At 36.5% G+C, this 20,590-nt stretch overlaps 2 protein-coding genes and 1 long non-coding RNA gene across 4 annotated transcripts; all 3 read left to right on the top strand.

The window, feature by feature from the left end:
- Positions 1-727: 727 nt before the first annotated feature.
- On the top strand, positions 728-2,251 carry tm4sf21b (transmembrane 4 L six family member 21b). Its single transcript, XM_051647128.1, has 5 exons — positions 728-942; positions 1,118-1,183; positions 1,386-1,522; positions 1,638-1,824; positions 2,006-2,251. Exons 1-5 carry the CDS (start codon positions 751-753, stop codon positions 2,012-2,014), a joined length of 591 nt encoding a protein of 196 aa, XP_051503088.1. The 5' UTR covers positions 728-750; the 3' UTR covers positions 2,015-2,251.
- Positions 2,252-3,158: 907 nt separating this feature from the next.
- LOC127411576 (lysophosphatidic acid receptor 6-like) lies at positions 3,159-5,577 on the top strand. The gene is made up of 2 exons (XM_051647271.1): positions 3,159-3,203; positions 4,276-5,577. Exon 2 carries the CDS (start codon positions 4,318-4,320, stop codon positions 5,284-5,286), a length of 969 nt encoding a protein of 322 aa, XP_051503231.1. The 5' UTR covers positions 3,159-3,203; positions 4,276-4,317; the 3' UTR covers positions 5,287-5,577.
- Positions 5,578-12,041: 6,464 nt separating this feature from the next.
- On the top strand, positions 12,042-15,606 carry LOC127411492 (uncharacterized). Of its 2 annotated transcripts, XR_007892292.1 has the most exons (5): positions 12,042-12,133; positions 12,259-12,354; positions 12,481-12,559; positions 13,704-13,787; positions 14,361-15,606. It is a non-coding gene; the product is annotated as an uncharacterized LOC127411492 (long non-coding RNA). The 2 variants fall into 2 exon arrangements; XR_007892291.1 differs by having other exon boundaries at positions 12,105-12,354.
- The last annotated feature ends 4,984 nt before the right edge of the window (positions 15,607-20,590 follow it).

Here is a 20,590-nt window from a genome sequence, read left to right as displayed (position 1 = left end):
AATTAGAAATAAAATCATTTGATCCAATAATATGAACTTTGTCAGAATTTCCACAGTTGGTTTATAGACTTTCTGATTAGAGAGTTTGTGGGATCTGTAAATCAGTGCGCAAAGAGGTCCAGAGTTCATCCCTGTCCTATAGAGATAGAAACAAAAGCCTACACCTTCAGGCACAACAGCAGATAAAGTTAATTATGATTTCCACAACCAAAGACTGTTGTTACGGTTTTACAATTGCCTTGATAATGCCTGAGTTTAATTTATGAACATTAAGATAAACTGTAACACTTCCATTATATCATTGTAAGTAGAGCTCATGCTATCTAACATGTAGTGCTTAATCTGATACTTTTTTATAATTTGCAAATTCACATTTGGGTAGAAATGCTCATGTTCAGGCAATAAAAAGTGATGCTTAATAACACCTAAGGCCTATTGATTTTTATGTGGATAACTGATTGATGATGTCAAAAGCAACATGTAAGGACAGACTCTCAGCCTTTCGGTCTCCTTTGCTCAGAACACAGTTTTCAAAGTACTGATCTTATTTTATGGCAACTATTGTAATATGTGATAAAGATGTGACATCAGCACCAGATCTGATGACCTGTAGGTGTGTTTGTCTGATGACGTTCAGTATTTATAATCATCCCTTGCCTCAGTTTAGTACTTAAGAAGAATTTTGGCAGCCTATAAAGGGTTACACTTTCAAAGTCTGCAACTGCCTTACTATAACTTAATAATTACATCATGTGTACAGGAAAGTGCTCCAAGTGTATTGGCATCAGTCTCTATCCACTGGCACTGCTGTCAATCATCTGTAACATTTTTCTGTTCTTCCCTGATTTGAAAAGCATTTATGCCCAACAGGAAACAGAGGGACTTTACCGTCTCACGGATGAGGTGAAATACATGGGAGGCGTCATTGGAGGTGGCATCTTGGTGAGTGACAGCTAAAGAAAATTATACTTTATTTCATTTCATTGTCCTCAAACCTTTTTCGATGAGTTTTCAATTGACATTTCTAGTGTTGTCCAATTTCTTGGACCCATTCACTGGAATATTATGACTATTCCAGGGCTCTAAAATTCATTGCATTTCTATGTTTCTCTTTAAGGTGTTGATCCCTGCGATACACATCCACAGCACAGGGAGGCAAGGCTGTTGTGCAAACCGCTGTGGGGTGAGTTCTGCTGAAATAGTTAAAATAGTGTCATAGCTAATATTTTAAATAACTTACTTTAAAAGACATATTCCTAATTTTAACTTTGTTATAAACAAGATCATTAAGTCGTTATGACCAGATATACTTTTCTTACATTCTTCTGTGTAGTGACCCTTTACTGTAGTTCACCTTTGTTGTTTGTGTTCACTTTATCCATTAGATGTTCCTGTCCATTATCTTTGCTGCAATTGGAGTGGTTGGAGGGCTGTACAGTGCCGTTGTAGCTGCTGTTGGATTGGTTGATGGGCCAGTTTGCATGAATGAGTTTGGTGTCTGGGGCAGACCTTTCAAAAATAGGTTTGAAACGTAGTTCAATTTTAATGGTGTACATCAACATTGCTGTGTGAAATGCTACTGAACTTAGAAGACGTTTTTTTTTTTTTTTTTTTTTTTTTGCTTTTTAATCTTGCAGCAGTGAAAGCTACTTGGGAAACTCTGACATTTGGGACAGTTGCAAAGAGCCACAATATGTAGTGGAGTTTAACCTTGGCCTGTTTAGCGCCCTACTGGTGGCTGGTTTTTTAGAAGTAGTTCTCTGTGGATTCCAGATGTTCAATGGCCTGTTCGGCTGCATCTGTGGTACATGTAATAACAAAGAGGTAAATAAACATGATTTCTATAGGCCGATTCACTACTCATTTAATGTCTTTGCCTCTGAAAGTAAAACTGTCTTGCAATAACAACAGTAATATATTGTTTGTAGTTGTTTTATGGTTTTAGCACACTGCTTTATTAAATGTTCTCATATATAGTGGGCCTAAGTTGTTTTTTATTCCATAGGTGGCATAAACTTAAAAATGACAACACCCTAGATAAAAGTGAAGAAAGGGTCCAGATTTATTTCCACACCCTACACATTCTCCTTTTCCTCATTACGGATTAGTGACCATCAGCTGATGTGGAATTTAACACAATTAAATGTGAAAAACTTTTAATGTGAAATATTATGTATTTCTGTTTAAATATGTCAAAACTGAGTGTTAAAACATAAATGTTTGTAAAATCATGCATATTTTTAAATTTTACGTTGTGAAATATCAAGAATTGTGTACCTTAAGATAGTTTAATGTGTTAATGTTAGTGCTTGTATGCTGAAAACTATGTTTAATATGTTAATATCAATGTATTTAAATTTGCATACCAAAATGTATTAAAATTAGATTATATAAATGTATTATATTACATTTATTACATTTCATAAATAAAGTAGTTTTTGCTTTAAATTTGTTGCTGCATTACTTCTGTACAAGAGTATCAAAAGTGGCAAAAAAAAAACACTGTTAAGCAACTCTTCTCTGCTTAGACCTGTCCCTTTCATAGTGTTGTGTCAGGGAGTGGGGGGCTGATTGCAATAAAGGCTGCTGGAAGGATTGGGCAGTATCATCCTTTTTATGAGGTAGCCTTTTATTTGACTATTATCTAAATGTATGTGCAAAACATGTTAAACATGCTAATAATTTAAGGCTTTGTCAATTTGCATTGCTAATTTGTAATTTCTTGGACAGATTACATAACTGCAGGTCCCTTTTGCAGATAAAAACATTTCAGGCTTTAGCTGTTGGTTATAGCATTTTTTATTTTTTTTTACTGATTTCCTTTGTGTGTGTGTGTGTGAGATTATTACAGTTTTGGCTCTTGTATTGCATGTTCCTCTTCAGTAGTTATTTTTGTGACCTATTACTGAGGGACAGTGTGGTAGTGGATCTGTGTCAGTATTTTTTGCATTAATGTGTATACAGTATTTGACTTGATTTACACAACTGGAAAATTCAGATGGTTACTATAAATAGTGTAGGAGAACTAGAAAAAAGAAACGATGAGGTGTTAACTCTGGCTCTTACCACAAATGCACTTCCTGAAAAGGAGGTGAGATGAGACTGCAACATAAGAGCAGTGCTGTTTTTTTTTTTTTTGTTGTTGTTTTTTTTTTGGCATCAGGACCAACAGAAGGAACTGTCCTCTCCTAGAAACCCCAACGGTGAGTGTAATAACAACATAACCCACATAATCATTTTTTTTTTTTTTTAAATATCATTTTGACAAAGCTTTGAGCTTTCTGAAATGCACTAGCTATTTTAAGGAACCACTTGTTCATTAAAACTTGGGTCTGGGTCTGGATGAACAATTAATTATTGCACACATCTGAAATACTGAATATTAAATATGAAATGCAAGTGTATTCCGTGTAGGTGTACTAATATTTGTACTACATTTCACGAAAAAACAAGAAGCATTCATAACCCAATGCAAGATTTTTAAACAAACCAAAGCCATTTGTAAGTAGCAAAGCTAAATAAAACAAAATTGTATGCTTTATCAATACATTTTAAGAATTTGACAAAGTGGAGCTACTGTAATTACAGAAAACTTTTACAAGTTCTGATGCTGAAATGGTTTCAGGAAGTATTGATGACATGTCTCTTATCGGGTTAATAGATGAAAATGTTTTAAAGTTTTAAAGATGTTTTATCTGTTGTGAATAAGTGTCCAAGCTGGTCAGCCGTACATTTTACAGAAGCATTGCTTTAATAGATGTCACAATAGAGCACATAGTAATATTGCACAATGAGAAGGAATTGGTGAAAAGAGATCTGGTGCTATTGCACTTAACACAGCGAGTGACTGAAAGAGGTTCAGAGAGAATGAAGTACAATGAAAAGGGTGTCAAAGTGTACAACCTCAGAACAGAGGGCTGAATTGAGAGATTTTCCCTTGTGTAAGAAAGAAAATTCTTTGCAATAACAAGAATAAAAGTGTGGGTGGAATATGACCAGACTGGCAAGCTCTTTGATGCATGTGTACGCTTTCTGAGAAAATTCTTGCCACTTTAACTGTAGATGTACATCTGCTCACCATATATCGGTTTCTAAACTCTGTGAGAAGTAGCAGAAAATGTTGCTCTCAGACCTGACACAACCTACACTACACTAAACCTTTGCACATAATTGTAAGAAAGATCACTTACATTTGAAATGTACTTTTGCCTTTTTTAAGCACAAATATTTTTGCTAACATTCATAACACAACCATCTGTTTCTCTGTTATTACAGGTCATTACAGACTAGTCAAGGAGATACATCCTTAAAGCAGCAATGTCAGATTGTACTTCTCAGAATACAACACAAGGCCAAGTGGATGTGGTTTTTGTCACTGTGTACTCGTTGGTCTTTGTTGCTGGATTAGCTCTCAACCTCACTGCACTTGTAATTTTTTTACGGAACTCTAAATTACGGTTGCATACCACTGTCTACATGATCCACCTAGCCTTTGCAGACCTTCTTCTGGTTTGTACCCTTCCTGTGCGGATCTATTACCATGGGGGTTTTAGGGGACTGCCACAGAAAATCTGTGAGTTTACTGGTCTAATACTGTTAACTAACATGTATGGAAGCATCTTCCTCCTCACATGTATTAGCTTTGACCGCTGCATAGCAGTCTGCTTCCCACTGTCTTCTCGAGTTCGTGAGGGTCGCAAGAAAGCATGGTGTGTTTGTCTGGGGATCTGGCTCCTAACTTTAGGAACAAGCTTGCCAATCTACTTCAAAAATCAGCCCATTACTCACATCAACAGCTCTTCCAATACAGAGCACTGTTTTAATAGATTTCCTAAATATGCCACTCAACCAGCTGCTCTCATTTCCACACTAATTGTTGGATTTGGGATCCCATTAACTGTTATGATTCTCAGCTCATGGGGGCTCCTCCGGGCTTTAAGTAAAAGCACTGCTGCCCAGACTAGTGAGCTAGTAGACAGCGGCAGGATCAAGAGGATGATAACGACTAACTTGGCGATCTTTCTGTTCTGTTTTCTGCCATATCATTTTATGCTAGTGTTGCTGTATACTTATACAGATTCTATTCTGCAATGCTCACTAGTACCGGCTTACCAGTACAGCCTCATGATAGCTTGCCTGAATGCAATGCTGGACCCCCTTGCCTACTACTTCACCACAGAGACTTTCCGCAGGAAAATAGATGTAGAAGCTGTACGTAAAATATGGCGAATGAACAGTCACTGCTCCGAAGGGAACAACCGCACTCCAGCCCCCCTCACTACATAAGCTTGTAAGCTTAGACCCTTTTCACATTTCCCAGTTTGGAATGCAGAGGTAAACTGTAGGGGGCATGGTGGGATCTAATATGGACACCCCTCACAGAATCTTCTGACAACCCCCGGAACATTTGCTTCCATGGCATACCCAAAGATTGCATCTTAGTGCCGCCCCTATAGTGGGGTATTCTTCCATACAGGTACCATAGCAACTATTATATTTGTGTTCGCAGTTGCTGCATTAGTAAAAGACAAAATCCGCTATTAAGTTTCCACAACTGTCTAAAGAGAGACATAAATTACAGTCAAAAGATGACAGAGAAAGAGAAAGATGTCAAATTTACTTTAACTGCCTCAGCAGCTGTATTTGAAACCTCATAACAGCAGTTGTTGTTGTTTTTTTTATATATGCTGGGGTAATTTAACACAAAAAAATAATGTTAGAAATGTACATCAAATCATTAAAAAAAATAAAATAAAAAAAATAATATATATATATATATATATATATATATATATATATATATATATATATATATATATATATAAGTTTAATGTTGAAGCCTTCTTTATCTCTCCATTTGACTGAGGACTCTGGTTCAAAAAAATAAGGCTGGGCATTAAAATGCATCTCCTCTTCAAATTCAAACTCTTCAGACATGTTTTTTTTTTTAAGTTCTGTTCTTTGATTTGTTTGCAGCTGTGTTGTGTTCTATTGTTACTATCTCTGTGGCAGACCTGTTTTTACATTTAAAAAACCATTAAAAAAATAAGTTTTCGCTTGAATGCCTCTTCTTGCGAGTGGGTAAAGCGTACTGTAACTGCTACTCTCGTGCACTCTCATGAACACGCACAGGAGAGCAATGGTAAGTCAAGAGTTTCACTTAATGATACATTAGATTTCGGTTTATCACCAATATTTATTGAATTCCTTCAGAACATGGCATGAGTCCCATACAAAAATGTATTAGAATTCTGAGTTATACTTTTTTGTCCTTTTGAAGCTTGAAGAGGTGGTCACCATAAATTGCCATTGTATGACATCACTGAGCACAACATATTTTCACAATTTCTCCCTTTGTGTTAAGAAAAAGTAATATGGGGTTATAACAATACAGGGGTGAGTAAACAAGGAACTATCCCTTTAATGATTAATATCCTTTAAGTTTGCAGTAGTGGTTTTTGGAAGTGTTGTTTTTCAAATGTTAATATTTGCAACCTGAGGCACAAAAAACATATATGCAATGTATGCAACACATAGGGGCATTAAAAGGGGGGTCAATTAAGGTATTGCATACCTCCTCGAAAATCAACTGCAATTAAGACATGTAAAAGAATGTTGTTGCTTTAAAAACACTAAATTCATTTCAATTTCTTATAGAAGTTAGGCTTTTTTTTTTAAGTTGTTTGAAAATAGCTCGGTTTTGATGTTATTTTCAAATTGTAATATTAAATAATTTGTAAATATCTGTATGACAAAATTAACTGCAATTTTTATAAATGCAAAATAATGTTATTTGTTTTTCCAGAGAATGGTTTAACGCTGATTGCTTAAGTCAGAACAATTTATTAAATGCATTTTCTTTTTTAAATCGTTCTCAAGCCACCAAAACCCTTTTCCTGCCAGGCATGTTTCCACACACTTCCCCTTCTTTACCACATCCTTTTGACCTGACACATACAGCCTATGCTTAACTTGAATCTAATTAACAAATTAAACAGGTTAATTTCAATGGTTAAAACTGTACTTTGTTTAAATTTGGTTTTATTGTTAATTCATTTACTGGCTTGAAAATCATTTCTGAAGACTTTGTCACGGTAAGAACTCCCAGAGGCAGAGGGATAGACTCAATCGCAGGGTTTGACAAGGAAAGGGATGAGAGGTGAAACAAACAGGTGAGGTAATCCAAACAGGTGTGACACGAACAGTAGGTGAGTAAACTCCAAACAGGGTAATTAACAAAGTACAGATGATCAGAAAACTCACAACAGTCTTTTGGTCTTTGTAGGAATCGTGACAAACAATGGGAGAGTCAAATCACTGGAGGAATACACGGAGGACGAAACATACACCAAACTCAGACGATGCGGGAACAAATAACAAGTTAGGTAAACAAACTGGTAAGTATAGAAGTAGCTAGGGAGTCCGTATTTTAGGATGTACATAGAAGAGAACAAACAAATGACTGAGTGTGAGAGCGGGGTTTTTATGCAGTCCATGATTAGAGTACTGGTGAAATGCAGGTGCGTGAAATCAACTCAAGTGAGAGTGAGCGCTGTGTGGAGTGAGGGAGGGAGTCCGGAGGATCCGTGACATTCATTAGTGAAGATGAAAATATAATTGTCATTGCATAAATGATTGTGATTAAATCAAATTGTATTTACATTTTTAACTTGTCGTTTAACCGGAATGGGTAATTCCGCCGGTTACGATTCTCCAAGTCCTCCAACTTCTCCCAGACATGCTCTAAATCCACCATGGTCGCTAGCGGATTAGCAGCTAATTCCCTCTCCGATGACTCCAGATATTTGATCCGTTTCTCGACATCCCCCACTCTTGTAACCACCTCAGTAAATTTCGTCTCCATGGCAGTGATCGAACGACGTATTACAGCAAGATCCTCCAAGTCAGCAATGACCTTCATCAGCATTGCCGACATGTTTAACAATTCTTGCCGAATTTCCTTCACTTCTCCGGCCAAATCGCTTGGGGCCTCCAAGGGTGGGGCATCAGCTTGAGCACGTAAGTGTCTTTTAATGTCTCCAGAGCCCAAGGATTTTGAATTCTTTGACATATTGTCTTCCTAGAACAGTTGAGGATCAGGGTGTATTGATTCTCACCGGTTTATGACATAAAAAGTATTAAAATTGGCAAAGTGCGCAGAGCTCGCCGTTCACACGTCCGAACCTTGCATGGCATCACAATATTTCACATTCATAAAATAAAGTAGTGATCCTAACTGACCTAAGACAGGGAATGTTTTCTACGATTAAATGTCAGGAATTGTGAAAAACTGAGTTTGAATATATTTGGCTAAGGTGTATGTAAACTTCTGACTTCAACTGTGTGTTTCGAACACATTCAGGAGGTGGGACATTCTGATAAGTATTATGAGCTAATGCATTAATATCTTGCACTTTAATGTTATTGCACTATGTCATACCAGAACTAAATCTAAAATCTAAATCACTAATGGTGTGTACTTCCTGTTCATTTAGTTTTGTTGTTGTTGTCCCGTTGGGGATTATTTGTAACAATCAGGTTGATTCATTAAGTATTTCTGTCCATTTAACAAACAACTAACACCAAGTAATTGTTTACATGTTGAACTGTCCAGTGTATGACTGCTGAAAATTCTTATTACAGTATTACAATACTTTATTACTTGTAAGCTTGTATGACATCAAAACTCTCCATTATTCTGCTTGGAATTTAAATAATTGCATATTGGACTAAAAGCATTGATCAGCATTAAATGGTCATTCTAGTTATATGCTATAACTGTTTATTTCACATCATAATTTTTTATTGTTTTCTTTTTAAGAAAGTATAAATTATTTCACAAAAAAGGAAAGGATCCTCGAACTGTAACGAGGGTCATTCTTGGGATTCGGTAATATTTCAACTCTGAATTGTTTTTATTTTTAACTACATTTGATTAATTGTCTGAATAGTTCTCAACAGTAGGCACATATTAAACCTCAGACAGATTATATTTCCCCACCCCAGGCATCATGGGAGTGGTGGTGGTGTAGTGGACTAAAGCACTGAACTAGTAAGCAAAAGATTGTTGGTTCAATCCCCACAGCCACCACCATTGTGTCCTTGAGCAAGGCACTTAACTCCAGGTTGCTCCAGGGAGGATTGTCCCTGTAATCAGGGCACTGTAAGTAACTTTGGATAAAAGCGTCTGCCAAATGTAAATGCATCAAAGCAAAGCCCTTTTATCATTTTCTATGTGTTTTCTTTTTTCTGATTTGGACACCTTTTGTTTTCAACCCCATCACGCACATAATGGAAGTGGTTTTACAATTATTGTTCACAATACTGGTTATGAAATAAACATGTACCTACTCTTAATGTATCCCTCATACCAATTAAATGACTAAAAATATAACATTTATGACAGTTTTCTCTTTTTTTTATGTGATGAAGCTACAAATAGGCGAATTGTGTGTGTGTGGTTTAATTATTTTGGTTAAAAATGTTTTGAATTCAGATTTTTAATGAAAACCACAACTTTTTGTGTTAGCCCTTAACATGTCAGGCTGTGCACAGCAAACACTACATTGATTTTAAATTTGTGTTCCCATTTTAATTATCCAGTATTGTCACTCTCGTCTCAACCCAGTCACAACTCTCTCACCACTATGCTACTTGCAGCCACATATCTTTAACACTTTGTGGTTCATTCAAGTAAATACATAGAATTTGTAATGTAAAATATATTGACTATCCCATATTTTTGTTACAATATTCATAAATCTAGTGAATAACTCAACCCCTGTCACAGGTTGACAGTGAAATATGTGACAGGGTTGTATGTGACAGAGTGTTTTTTTGTTTTGTTTTTTGCTCAAAATGGCCACTTTTACTTGTGTTATGTAGGACAGAAGACCACATAGCATGCATGAAATTAATAAATTCTCTATATTTCTAGATTAAAATATCTGTAACAGGTTCAGGATGGGAAAGGGGAGATGGGAACCGGAAGAACAGTCAACATAACTTTAATGACGTAACTGAACTGAACTCCATCTCTGGAGGGGAGATGCTGCCCTTCCTGCCGATCTTCCAGCCGATGGTCCACCCCACCTCCTGGGAACCTGGGGAGAGACGAGGGGAGGGAGAGGGGAGAGGGGAGAGGGAAAGGGCAAGCGGGAGGGACACACAGAGAGAGAGAGAGAGAGAGCGAGAGAAAGAGAGAGGAGAGTGAGAGAAAAACTTGCTCGCCGTCCCCGGACACACCGTCACATGGTCCTTAGCCACTCTTCCGCCCTCTGGCGGACAACAGCAACTCCTTCCCGGGTGGACAGCAGCGAGCCCTCCGACTCCTGGTAGATGGAACAGCTCCTCTCCTTCCTGGCAGATGGCAGTGGTTCCTCCTCCCCTGGCGGACGGCAGCAGCAAGGACTCTGCGACAACAAATCCCTCCTCCTTCCTGGATTTCGGCACCAATGTAATGTGGTAAGGTGGGCAAGGAGGAGACGGGAACCGGCTGAACATTAAACGTAGCTTTTAATAACATAAAAGAACTTGAATCAATGTAAACACAAACACATAGACACACACAAACACACACACACAGCGGCCGCATGTGTCAATCTCTCGAACTGGCGCCTCCAGCTCGTCTTTATCCCCCTCCCGGCTGATTAGTCCAACTCACAGCCTGGCCTCGGACTCCTCCTCGTCACACTCCTTCATCACCCAACTCAGCCTTTCTGAAGCCCTGGGAGAGACGAGGGGAGGGAAAGGGGAGAGGGAAAAAGCGAGGCGAAGTGACAGAGAGAAGGAGAGAGGAGAGAGAAAACTGGCTTGCCGGTCCCTGGACACGCCGTTGCCTGGTCCTCAGCCACTCCTTCAACCTCTGGTGGACGACAGCTCACTCCTCCCTTGGTGGACAGCAGCGAGTCCTCTGACCCCTGGCGGACGGAATGGCACCTCCCCTTTCTCGGTGGACGACAGTGGTTCCTCCGACTCTCGGCAGCCGGCAGCGACCCCTCCATCGGAGTTAATAAGTTATAATTAATTAATTATTATTATTATTTTTTTTATTGTCAGTATTATTAAGAAAACAGTCTTTCAATGGTAATTGCAAATAGTCGATATAAGAATTTTCTGGGCTGCTTAAGAGTCTAAAATGGCCATTAGGGATTTGGCACCCTGTCTATTCTTCAGTTGACTGCAGGGTCATTATGACAGGACAACAGCAGAAAAAGAGATCTTGGCGTGCTACAGTGGAGTGTGCCCGTCCCGAAGGTGTAAAGCACAATGGTGAAGGGGGTAGAGGGGATGGGGTAGCGTGTAATGGAGGAAGGGGTGGGAAACTAGTAGATAATGGTAATTTTCCCGCTGTGAATACACTTTAAAACTAAGATTTCTTTGCTATTGTTCCTTGTTACCATCCTCCAACCATACCGTCCTCTGTCTTTGTTAGGTTAGCAGACAGCCCATTCTTGTTTTGGTTGCATATTACAAATATCTTTGCATGAAGTATAATTAAATGTTCAGAATGCACCACTCCAATAATATGTCTTTATGCCAGGATAAGGAACAAAACCAATGTGGCACATCGGTAGACTTAATTAAACATTCACTCTTTTAGCTATCCACAGGTGCATCCTCACTGTGCTAAAACATTTTTAGAAGAACCTTTCAGCTCTGTAGGTCCATACAATGCAAGTGAATGGTGACCAAAACTTTGAAGTTCCAAAAAGCACATAAAGGCTGCATAAAAGTAATCCATAAGACTCCAGTGGTTACATCTATATCTTCAGAAGTGATAATATAGGTGTGGGTGAGAAACAGATCCTTTTTTCTCAAAATTCTCCTCCCTGCCCCGTAGGTGGCGGTATGCACAAAGAATGCGAATCACCAAAAACAAAAGAAGAATGTGAAAATGAAAGGGGAGATTAATAGTAAAAAAAAAAAAAGGACCCACACTTATCATATAATTTCTGAAGATATGGATTAAACCATTTTGTGATTTGTGCCTTTATGTGATTTTTGGAGCTTCAAAGGTCTGGTCACCATTCACTTGCATTGTATAGACCTACAGAGCTGAGAAATTCTTCTAAAAATCATCGTTTGTGTTCAGCAGAGGAAAGAAGTCATACACATCTGGGATGGCATGAGGGTAAATAAATGATGAGAGAACTTTCATTTTTGGGCAAATTATCACAATAATTAACCCCTTATGGATGTTTAATGAATATTTAATATTTGAGCCCACACACAAAACTGACATGTTTTTCATTTTAGCTGCGCAAACCCTTGATAGAGAAGAAACGCAGAGAGCAGATAAACTCAAGCCTTGAGCAACTTAAGGGCATTATGGTGGATGTCTACAATTTGGATGTAAGTTAAACAAGCTAAATACACAACAACAAAATATTAACATTATTTATCTCTTTGTACCAATATGAAGTTATTTTTGTCTATATTTATATGAACTGAATTTAATTTTCCTGACCTGTCCCACAGCAATCTAAAGTGGAGAAGGCTGATGTTCTTGAGATAACAGTTCAGCACATGGAAAACCTTCAAAAAGGCAATGGACAAGGTTAGTCTTTCTGTGTTAAATATAATTTAGCTCAAAGATTCAATGTCCATAACATTTCTTTTTTAAAACATTATCTTAGTATCAGTTTTGGGAAAGTTACTTGAAAAAATTTATCCATTACAAATTACTAAGTGTTTATCTAAAATTGTAATCAGATTATTATTCTGATTACTGTATGGAGCAGTTATCACATTACTAATGACTTCAAAACGAATAACAGATTCATCCGAATAATATTAAAAATATTCGTTTGACTGATTATCCAAAAAGCACAAGGATAAAGTGACATTTTAAATAAACATATACAAAATACAACTAATTTATGAATCTGTGCAGCCAATATTTCTACAGTGTAAACCTTATGAATGAAAATGCGCACGGTGTGATTTCAGATCGGATGGCCGCGTTCTATACTCCGTTTGTGATCTATGTTAATTGTGCACGTCTGGAGCTTGTCAAGTGTAACATTAACTAAGATACGACATAATTTCCACTTTCCACTTCTTGAAATGTCTAATGTAATGTATGGGATTCATATGTGATTCCTATGTATTTATTTATAGCCTAAACCTGAGCGCGATGTTAAGTTCCTGACCTGAAGTGATGATTTCACGTCGGAGCTCGTCTAGCCATCTCTTAAAGTTGACCACATTTATATTCACATCAGCGATTAAGGTTATTTACTGGTTATGACTTTATTCCGCAAAAAAGTTAAAATGCTCCATAAAGGTTTAAATGCTCCATAGAGTATTCATCTATTAGGAATATTCCTCCTTATGTAAAACGAAGAATCTGAAACATGTTTTTCTTCTTCTTCTTCTTCTTTAAACTGTACTAAATTTGAAAATGTTATGTGTTCTTGAAATCTGGTAAGGTGCTATATAAATTTAACATTATTATTATTATTATTATTATTATTTAACTAAATAATGGTGTCCTATCGTTAAAATTCCTGATAGACTTATGGGACTTTCATGTATTTGTAGGCTATATTGATTTTATTTTAATTTCTTTAAAGGTTTGAAATTGTATTTATTATCCACTGCAAAAATGTGTGCTTGACATTTCACATTTTGCTTGACAACTCCTGCCTCCAGAATAATGTTATACATGCACTGACAAACGAAAATTCTGTTTCATGCAGATATTAATATCTGAAATACCAGGAGAAACCAAAGTTAACAACATATTCCACAGTTAATGTTGCCTACAAATTCAGCATCATCTGGTAAGAAAAAAAAAATAATTATAATAAAAAAATATTTTTTAAATAATAATTGTATATTATTATTATTATTAGGCTATTATTATGAAAAGGCATATACAAGGCATATTTTATTAATAGAAACTATAAATGTAAGAGTAATACTTAAAAATGGGTGTTTCATTTAGTTTTGACACACTTCCTGTTTAAGCCCCGCCCACACCCGGTTCTATCCGAATACAGAGACAGATACAGTTAATTTTGTCATATGAAAAGATACAGATACAAATACAGATAATGTCTCCGCTGCACACCCCTATTCAGCACCACACATTTATCTCTTATAATGACTTAATAATAACATAATTGAAAGTCAGTAACTGTAATCTTATTACAGGAATTTAAAATGTAATGTGTTACTTTGTTTTCTTTTGAAAGCAATTAGATTATAGCCAACACTGCTCAGTATTATTTCAAATGTATAGATGGACAGTCCCTACTGATCTCTTGGGGGAATTCATGATTGACCAAATGCTCACTTGTTTAAAAGAAATCAGACCCCTTCTTATACATGTATCATTTTGCTTTGATTTTCAGGTAGTCACGGACCAGGCACTGGGTTTGAGTCTCGACAAAGATACAGTAGTGGTTATATTCAGTACATGCACGAGGTGCATAACTTGCTCCTGAGCTGCCCTCGGATGGACACGTCTCTTGGCACATGTCTGCTAAACCATTTGCTGAAATCTTTGCCAAATATTAGTACTGAGGCCAGTAGCACGAGTTCTGTTGGCACCTCCAGTCCTCTTCCAGTATCCCCTACCCATTCCCCTCTAAGCCTGCCCTCCTTACAGTCCCACCTGCACACTCCTCCCTCCTCTCCCTCCCACTCTCCTAGAGTCCAACTCATTAGAGAGCGAAGTTACGCCATACTCAGAGAACAGCTCTCTCCACCCAGGTCTCCTTCCCCTCAGCCTCTGGGACAATCAGCCCTTCCCCCGTTCTTTCCTTGGGGTGATCCCTCCATGTGGAGGCCCTGGTGAATGAATCCAGCCCAGCCCCCATTTGCCTTTTCTGGCCTGCCCTCCCATATCAAATCGTTTCCATTACATTTGATCTCTTGGGAGGTTGGAGTGCTTTCCATTCAGAGGGGGCTGGATACATAATATTGGGTTACACAGTCTCTTGGTGTTTTGTGGTATCATTTGAAGCACTGTACTGCATGTTTGGTTGATTATGTTATTTGCATGCTTTGAGGGTATGAACAAAAATGTGTGATGACACCAAAGTCACCCTCTTTGACTCACATTTCGATATTGTATGTTAGTATTCATCTAGAGGAATTGCTGTCTTGACCACTTTTAGCACAACTTAATGTCTTGTATTGGGCAAGATTAGATTACCTTAGTTAGGGGGCTTTGTTTGTGTTGATTTTTTTTTTCTCTCTGACCTTTTTATTTTTTCATATTATTTTACATAATTAAGTTGTAGAAATTGTATATTTTGGGCATGTAGTAAAGGGGTTCTGTTGAAATTTTATGCATGTTTCTTACCTTAAATGCAAATCTCTGTAATCTGTGGACCAATAGTGGCTTAGAATGGGTAAAATGGAGGAGATGAACATTTGTGAAAAGTACTCCATCCTTGTATATTACAAGAAGAGGGGAGTCAGACTAGTACCTCATATTGAAGCAGTTAAAACTGATTTTCTTTACTAAAAATCAGAACTGTGTATTGATTTTATACACTCAAAACATTTAAAAATGATGAATGTGATAATTGTGATGTTGGAAGAATATAAATAAATGTATATGACATTGATCAGTTTAGACCTTTGCCATTTCTTACATCACAGATCTTTCTCTTTGGCTGATTTAAACATTATCAAGCCATAATTAGTTTTGACACAAATTATTGTTTCCAAATATTGGTAGATTTTTTTTTTTTTTTTTTTTTTTTTTTTTAACTAATCTATAGGACTTTACATTTACCAGTAGCAAGTAAAAATGTGCAATTTACAATATTTTGCAAACTGAAATAATGATTTTGTGGTGAAGAAAATATAGCAGAAAATATTAAGTACTTTCTACATTGCATAAGTTTGAGTGTGAACTTGAAAATATTAAGTAGATTCTACATTTGTATTCAGTTCAAACATGTACAAATTAATGCTCTAGTTTATAAGTAAATATTATGATTTTTTTTTTTTTTTTACAGTGCATCATCATGTATGAATACTAAAGGAGAGAATATTGTCATATTTATTTGCTAATTTGAGTAAATTTCACAGGTAAATAAAATAAGTAAAATTTACTTAACTTTTGAAGCTGGTGTTCCCAGCATGCTCTGGGCTTAAATAATTAATGAGCTTGCATAGTTTCACAGCTTGCAAGTTGATTTACACCAATTGTATTGTTAATTTTGTTGTTATGTTTGGTAAATTCTTGTTTTGTGAAGTCTGAAGTTCTATTTCTACTCAAAATTACCTGTTCATGATCAAAAGAATATCTATTGATTTTTACTGTCAGCATGTTTTATGCACCAAGTGTTGAGGTCACTGGGTCTTATTTCTATCACCATTAAAGCAAGATGATGTTATTTAACAGACTACAAAGAATGCATTAAATTTTCCTGTGGAAGGCCCCTGTGTGTCATGTGGAGCATGATTGAGATACACTTTTAAAAGCATAGCTTAATACAGTGCTACATTGCTTGAGTAAAATGTACAAAAAGAAAGTAAAATTTACTTGAAACAGAGTATTGCTGTATTTACTTGAGCAGTTCTAATTAAAGCCAACAAGAATTGTGTGTAGTCTTTACTTGAAAATATGGTCTGTAAATCTGCAGCAGTTTCTGCAAGGAATTTGTTTCCTAGGTTTTTTCAATGCACATCACATTGTATTTTTTAATTATTAGGCCACAAATTCAGACATAAGAATTTAGGAGATGGTGTTACATCTAATGTATTCAGTACAGCAACTTAGCTTTTCATTCAATTCACTGTGTAAATATGACAAATGAGAAAGCACTTTGAGTTTTTCTGTTTCTGCTGTTCTCGATGGAGAATATAATATGCCAGAGATAAAGCTGCTCAAGATCCACAAAATGTCAAACCATTAATGCATCTGACCAGTAACCAAATTACAAATAAAGAATGATGCCAACAACATTTTCTCCATTATCTAAGAAAATCATGCTATTACTTTGCCTGTAGATGTTACTTGTAACATGCCACTTGTGAGGTGCAGCTCATGCCAACCAGATGCTACACTCACATGCCAAAATATGTTTCTCCCCACCTTTCTAGTGTCCCACTACATCTGAAAATAAAGCCACTATAAAATACAGCAGACTCCATTCATGATCTTTGATTAGTGTAGTGTTCCATGAAATTGTTCCATAAATATGAATTGTGGTCAAGTAAGTTTTGTCTCAACATTGCAGGAATGGATAGTGAGTTGGGGTGTTCTCTTGTTATCATCAGTGAACACAAGATGGCAAGACCATTTAATGGTCTTGTAATAAAATAAGGCAGCGTTCCAGCTGTTTTGAGCCAACAGGACGGTTCATTAAGACCACTAGTGCATTTTCGGACACATCCTTGACCTTGTTTATGGTAAAGTGGCGACCTGCACCCACTTATGCTCATCATACAACAGTTGGTAATGGATTGTTTCAACAAGACAAAACAGGTCTGTGAAAGACATTGATCCCCTAACTGTACCCCTCGTTCACTGGAAATGAACCCTGTAGGGCAGGGATGCTCAATCTTGCTCCTGGACATTTACCTCTTTATCTCCAGTTCAGCTTGTGAACATACTCAACACTTGGTAATTGCTTTTGCAAAGTTAGTCTTATAAAGTAGGCTACTACAAAGAATGAGCTTTATTCATGTGGAGTGACCATCCAGGCTGTGCAGTCTGGAAACCAGTTTGGGCCTTGTGATCCCCTGATTCCCCTTGAGGTTCATTATTGAGTATCAGCTGGCTGGGAGAGTGTTCAGAGATGAATGGGGCATTTGTTTGGCTTTGGATATTGTATGCAAGGGAAACAGATGGGGGTCGCATAGCTTGGGCATACAGTGGCACATAAAACCTTGGGAGTTCTTCAGCTCCCTAGCAAAGCAACAGAGCCTAAATGTATTTTTATTTTTTTTCACACTCAAAAGAAAAATATACTTACAGTTGAAGTCAGAAGTTTACATACACCTTAGCCAAATACATTTAAACTCAGTTTTTCACAATTCCTGACATTTAATCGTAGAAAACATTCCCTGTCTTAGGTCAGTTAGGATCACTACTTTATTTTAAGAATGTAAAATATCAGAATAATAGTAGAGAGAATTATTTATTTCAGCTTTTATTTCTTTCATCACATTCCCAGTGGGTCAGAAGTTTACATACACTTTGTTAGTATTTGGTAGCATTGCCTTTAAATTGTTTAACTTGGGTCAAACATTTTGAGTAGCCTTCCACAAGCTTCTCACAATAAGTTGCTGGAATTTTGTCCCATTCCTCCACACAGAACTGGTATAACTGAGTCAGGTTTGTAGGCCTCCTTGCTCGCACACGCTTTTTCAGTTCTGCCCACAAATTTTCTATCGGATTGAGTTCAGGGATTTGTGATGGCCACTCCAATACCTTGACTTTGTTGTCCTTAAGCCATTTTACCACAACTTTGGAGGTATGCTTGGGGTCATTGTCCGTTTGGAAGACCCATTTGTGACTGAGCTTTAACTTCCTGGCTGATGTCTTGAGATGTTGCTTCAATATATCCACATCATTTTCCATCCTCATGATGCCATCTATTTTGTGAAGTGCACCAGTCCCTCCTTCAGCAAAGCACCCCCACAACATGATGCTGCCATCCCCATACTTCGTGGTTGGGATGGTGTTCTTCAGCTTGCAAGCCTCACCCTTTTTCCTCCAAATATAATGATGGTCATTATGGCCAAACAGTTACATTTTTGTTTCATCAGACCAGAGGGCATTTCTTCAAAAAGTATGATCTTTGTCCCTATGTGCACTTGCAAACTGAAAAAAAAACTTTCTTTGTTCTGCTGAACACAAACAAAGATATTAGAAGAATCTGTCAGATCTGTAAGTCCATAGAATGCAAGTCATCACAGTACAAAACCTTTAAGCTCCAAAAAGCATCTAAAGGCAGCACCCTTTATCTTGACATTAGCAGTCTCCCTGCTGGTCTCTCCTGTATACTGCAATTGCAAAATTTTTAGTGAAAAAGGAGTTACATTTATGTCTGTTCTCACCCAAAAAGATGGTCTAATTAAAAAAAATAAGATATTAATTAAGCCACTTATGAATTAATTTATGGTGATTTTATGTGCTTTTTGGAGCTTCAAAGCTTTGGACCCTTTTGACTTGTGTTGTATGAAGCTGCATAACTGAGATATCCTTCTAAAATCTTTGTTTGTGTTCAGCAGAGGAAAGAAGGTCATAAACATCTGGTATGGCATGAGGGTGAGTAGATAATTTTCATATTTGGGGAAATTATCTCTTTAAATTTTACACTGGGATGTATGGCAGAGCTCATTTCATGAACACCGGTGGGAAAAGCAATATTTAAAAATAATGACTGGACTTTGAGGTGGAATGTTTGTAAATGTTGCATAATTATTTATGATGTAACAGTGTATAAGACATTTTATTTCAAATACTTTTTAGATATTTTCTAGAGAATCATTGTTCCTCGGGGATTTTGTGAAAAGAGGCTCTTCGAAAGCTGTACTTCTCAGTATTAAGAATTTCTCCATTTTTGCTTTTGTTTAAGGTAGAAGGCATCCTAAGCTTTTTATAAAGGTGTAATGTTAGGTTATGTGTGTTTGGATCATAATTAAATGTATCAAAAAATATCAAATTTCCAAAATGTTCTAATTGACCATATTCACCCAAGAGTATTAAAAACAAAAATTAATTCAATCATTTTTTTTTTATTATTTTAGTTAGTTTTGGGGTTATGAAAAATGTATTTAGTTTAGTTTTATTTTTTTCATTTTACTTTTTATTTTTATTTTAGTTCATGAGAATTGTTTTAGTTGGTTTTCGTTTTGGTTTTTGTTAACTGTAATAACACTGGTGCAAATAAATCTAAAGTTTTACATAGAAGATGAAGAAATGCAATACCACAACATATTTAGTGACCATTGTTAATGAATGATTAAAGTTATGCAGTCAAAAAATTAATTACATTTTTTAAAATCAAAATTGACCATTAGAAGTGAAGTGCATGCCTATACCATCACTGTTATACTAGCCATGATTTGTGTGTCACTATGATTAATTTTACTTACATTCTCTATAATTTAACATAATATCTATATATATAATATCCAGTTAGTACTAACAGTGGTGTAACTTTTCTATAGGCACATAAAAAGCGTGTCATGCCCTGACAGCCAAGGCCGAATTTCAAGCACAACGTTACCTAAGACATATCTATATATATGTATATATCATGTTTATCTTGTTCATAATGTAACAGTACATTGGCACTAGTGAATTATGAATGTGCTGCCTTTACCCAGAATAAAAAATCGTAGAAAGCATGCAATCCAAACAATGTTTGAATCCAGGTGCACGACCCAAAATTGTACACTACCGGTCAAAAGTTTTGAAACGCTTGACTGAAGTGTTTCTCATGATCTTAAAAATCTTTTGATCTGAAGGCGTATGCTTAAATGTTTGAAATTAGTTTTGTAGACAAAAATATAATTGTGCCACCATATTAATTTATTTCATTATAAAACTAAAATGTAATTAAAAAAAAAAAGTTTTTGAAATGGATGACTTGGAACAAATAATAAACAG

The sequence above is a fragment of the Myxocyprinus asiaticus genome, chromosome 2 (assembly GCF_019703515.2).
Source record: "Myxocyprinus asiaticus isolate MX2 ecotype Aquarium Trade chromosome 2, UBuf_Myxa_2, whole genome shotgun sequence".
In the NCBI taxonomy this organism is placed as follows: Eukaryota; Metazoa; Chordata; class Actinopteri; order Cypriniformes; family Catostomidae; genus Myxocyprinus; species Myxocyprinus asiaticus.
The sequence above is the reverse complement of the archived record's forward strand: the minus strand, read 5'-3'. Positions and strand labels throughout refer to the sequence as shown.